At 39.9% G+C, this 2,161-nt stretch overlaps 1 protein-coding gene across 1 annotated transcript; it reads left to right on the forward strand.

Annotated features, from left to right (window-relative positions):
• Positions 1-1,287: 1,287 nt before the first annotated feature.
• Positions 1,288-1,770, forward strand: LOC142169590 (uncharacterized). Its single transcript, XM_075231473.1, has one exon. It carries the CDS (start codon positions 1,288-1,290, stop codon positions 1,768-1,770), a length of 483 nt encoding a protein of 160 aa, XP_075087574.1.
• Positions 1,771-2,161: the final 391 nt, after the last annotated feature.

Consider the following 2,161-nt stretch of genomic DNA (forward strand, 5'->3'; position numbering starts at 1 on the left):
AATGCCTTTTTGCCACACTACTGTATTGCTCCAGAAATATTAAGCAAATATTTTATGTATCTTGTTAATCACATAAGGTGGGGGATTTACAGAAGAAAGAAGATGCATTGGCATACTTTGGAGAACATTAGAGATTAATACAACCCTTCCTCCTATAGACAACAACTTCCCTTTCCAATCCTGCAGCTTATTCATTACTTTATTCATGAGACCTTGGTAATAATCCATCCTCCTTCTAGCATAGAAAATAAGACAACCAAGGTATGTAAATGGGAAATCCTACTTAGTTATACCTGTGATCCTTTGCACCTTGTTCACTACTGCTTCACGTGCTGAATGATGCATGTATATGGCAGATTTGTTCTTGTTTATAAGCTGGCCAGACGCACCCTCATAGGCTTCCAAAACTTCCATGATCAAACGCAATGACCTTGCACGAAAAGAAGTAAATATGATAGTATCATCCGCGTATGCTAGACGATTTATCTTGGGAATCCATTTGGGCAATCCAAATGCACAAAATTATAGATTCCTATGCAATGCATTCAACCCTCTTGATAATGCTTCAGCAGCCAGTATAAATAAAGTAGGTGATAATGGATCACCTTGATTCACCACCTTATTGATTTAAAGAAACCGTGAGGCTACCCATTAAGTAACGGAACGAGTTCATTGAATACTTAAGACATGATAAATTTCCCGAATACCCAAAAGCATCTCAGATACTATGGACCAAGGCAACTCATTATTGTCTTGTTAATGGACAGTTATACAGGAGGTCATTCTAAGGACCATTGGCTCGGAGGCTGATTATGTGATGAGGGCAGTCCATGAAGGAGTCTGCGAAAACCACTTCGGTGCAGACTCATTGGTTCTCAAGTTAGTCAAGGCTGGTTATTATTGGCCCCGGATGGAACAAGACGCAAAGGCATTTGTACAATAGTACGATAAATGCCAACATATGCATAGTTAGTGCATTAGCAGGCGAAACTTTTGCATTCAATGGTTTTACCGTGGCTTTTTATGAAATGGGGAATGATAATAGTCGGTATCTTACCACAAGGGCCCGGGAAGGTAAGATTTCTTTTGGTTTTAACTGATTATTTTACAAAATGGGTTGAATCAGGTGCTTACTAAAATATCGGATAACGCAAAGTGGTTGATTTTATATGGGACCACATTATCTGCTGATTTGGAATAACAAAGGAGATTGCTTGTGACAAGGGGCTACAATTCATAGGTTCTAAAGTTACAAAGTTTTTGGAAGGGTTAAAGATTAAATAAATTATGTCTTCACCGTACCACCCGAGTGCTAATGAACAGGTGGAGTCAACCAACAAGATAATTATTCAAAACCTTAAAAAGAAGTTAGAAGATGCTAAGTGCAAGTGGCCGGATGAGCTATCGGGTGTTTTATGGGCATATCGGACCACAGTGAAGTCAAGCACGGGAGAGACACCATTTTCGCTCGTGTATGGTTTGGAGGCTTTGATACAGGTAGAAGTGAGGGAACCAACCTTAAGGTTTACCCAAGCAAATAAAGAATCAAACAATGAAGCATTGTTGGTCAAGCTAGAATTTCTTGAAGATCACCGGGATCTAGAATATGTGAGGATAGTGACACAAAAGAAAGGGATGGAAAAGTATTACAATCGCAGGGCAAATCTCCGATATTTCAAAGTTGGGGATTTGGTTCTGACGAAAATCACTCAAAGTACTCAAGAAGTTAATGCCGGGAGGACCTTACAGGATTTCAACTATAATGGATAAAGGCTCATACGAATTGGAAAATCAAGCTGGAGTTAATTGCCAAGCAATTGGAATGTGACTCTCCTAAAACGGTCTTACTACTGAAGATCCTTGCTGGTACTGAAAGTATGTGCTGCACTCTTTTTTCCTTTGACTAGTTTTTGTCCCAATTGGGTTTTTCTGGCAAGGTTTTTAATGAGGCAGCGATGTAAAGCATACTACGAAAAATGAATCATCGGCAAGCCGGTGAATCGACAACAGAAAGCTCTGTTGCCTTCACTTTTGCACAACTCGTATGGCAACCAACCTGTGGGTGGTTAAATAATCTTTGGCTTGGTGGCCTAACTCGTCTCCCAAGACTCTCATTGTCTTCACTGGCCTCTGGAAATAGATTATTTACCCATCCACAAGT

The sequence above is a fragment of the Nicotiana tabacum genome, chromosome 15, assembly GCF_000715075.1.
Source record: "Nicotiana tabacum cultivar K326 chromosome 15, ASM71507v2, whole genome shotgun sequence".
In the NCBI taxonomy this organism is placed as follows: domain Eukaryota; kingdom Viridiplantae; phylum Streptophyta; class Magnoliopsida; order Solanales; family Solanaceae; genus Nicotiana; species Nicotiana tabacum.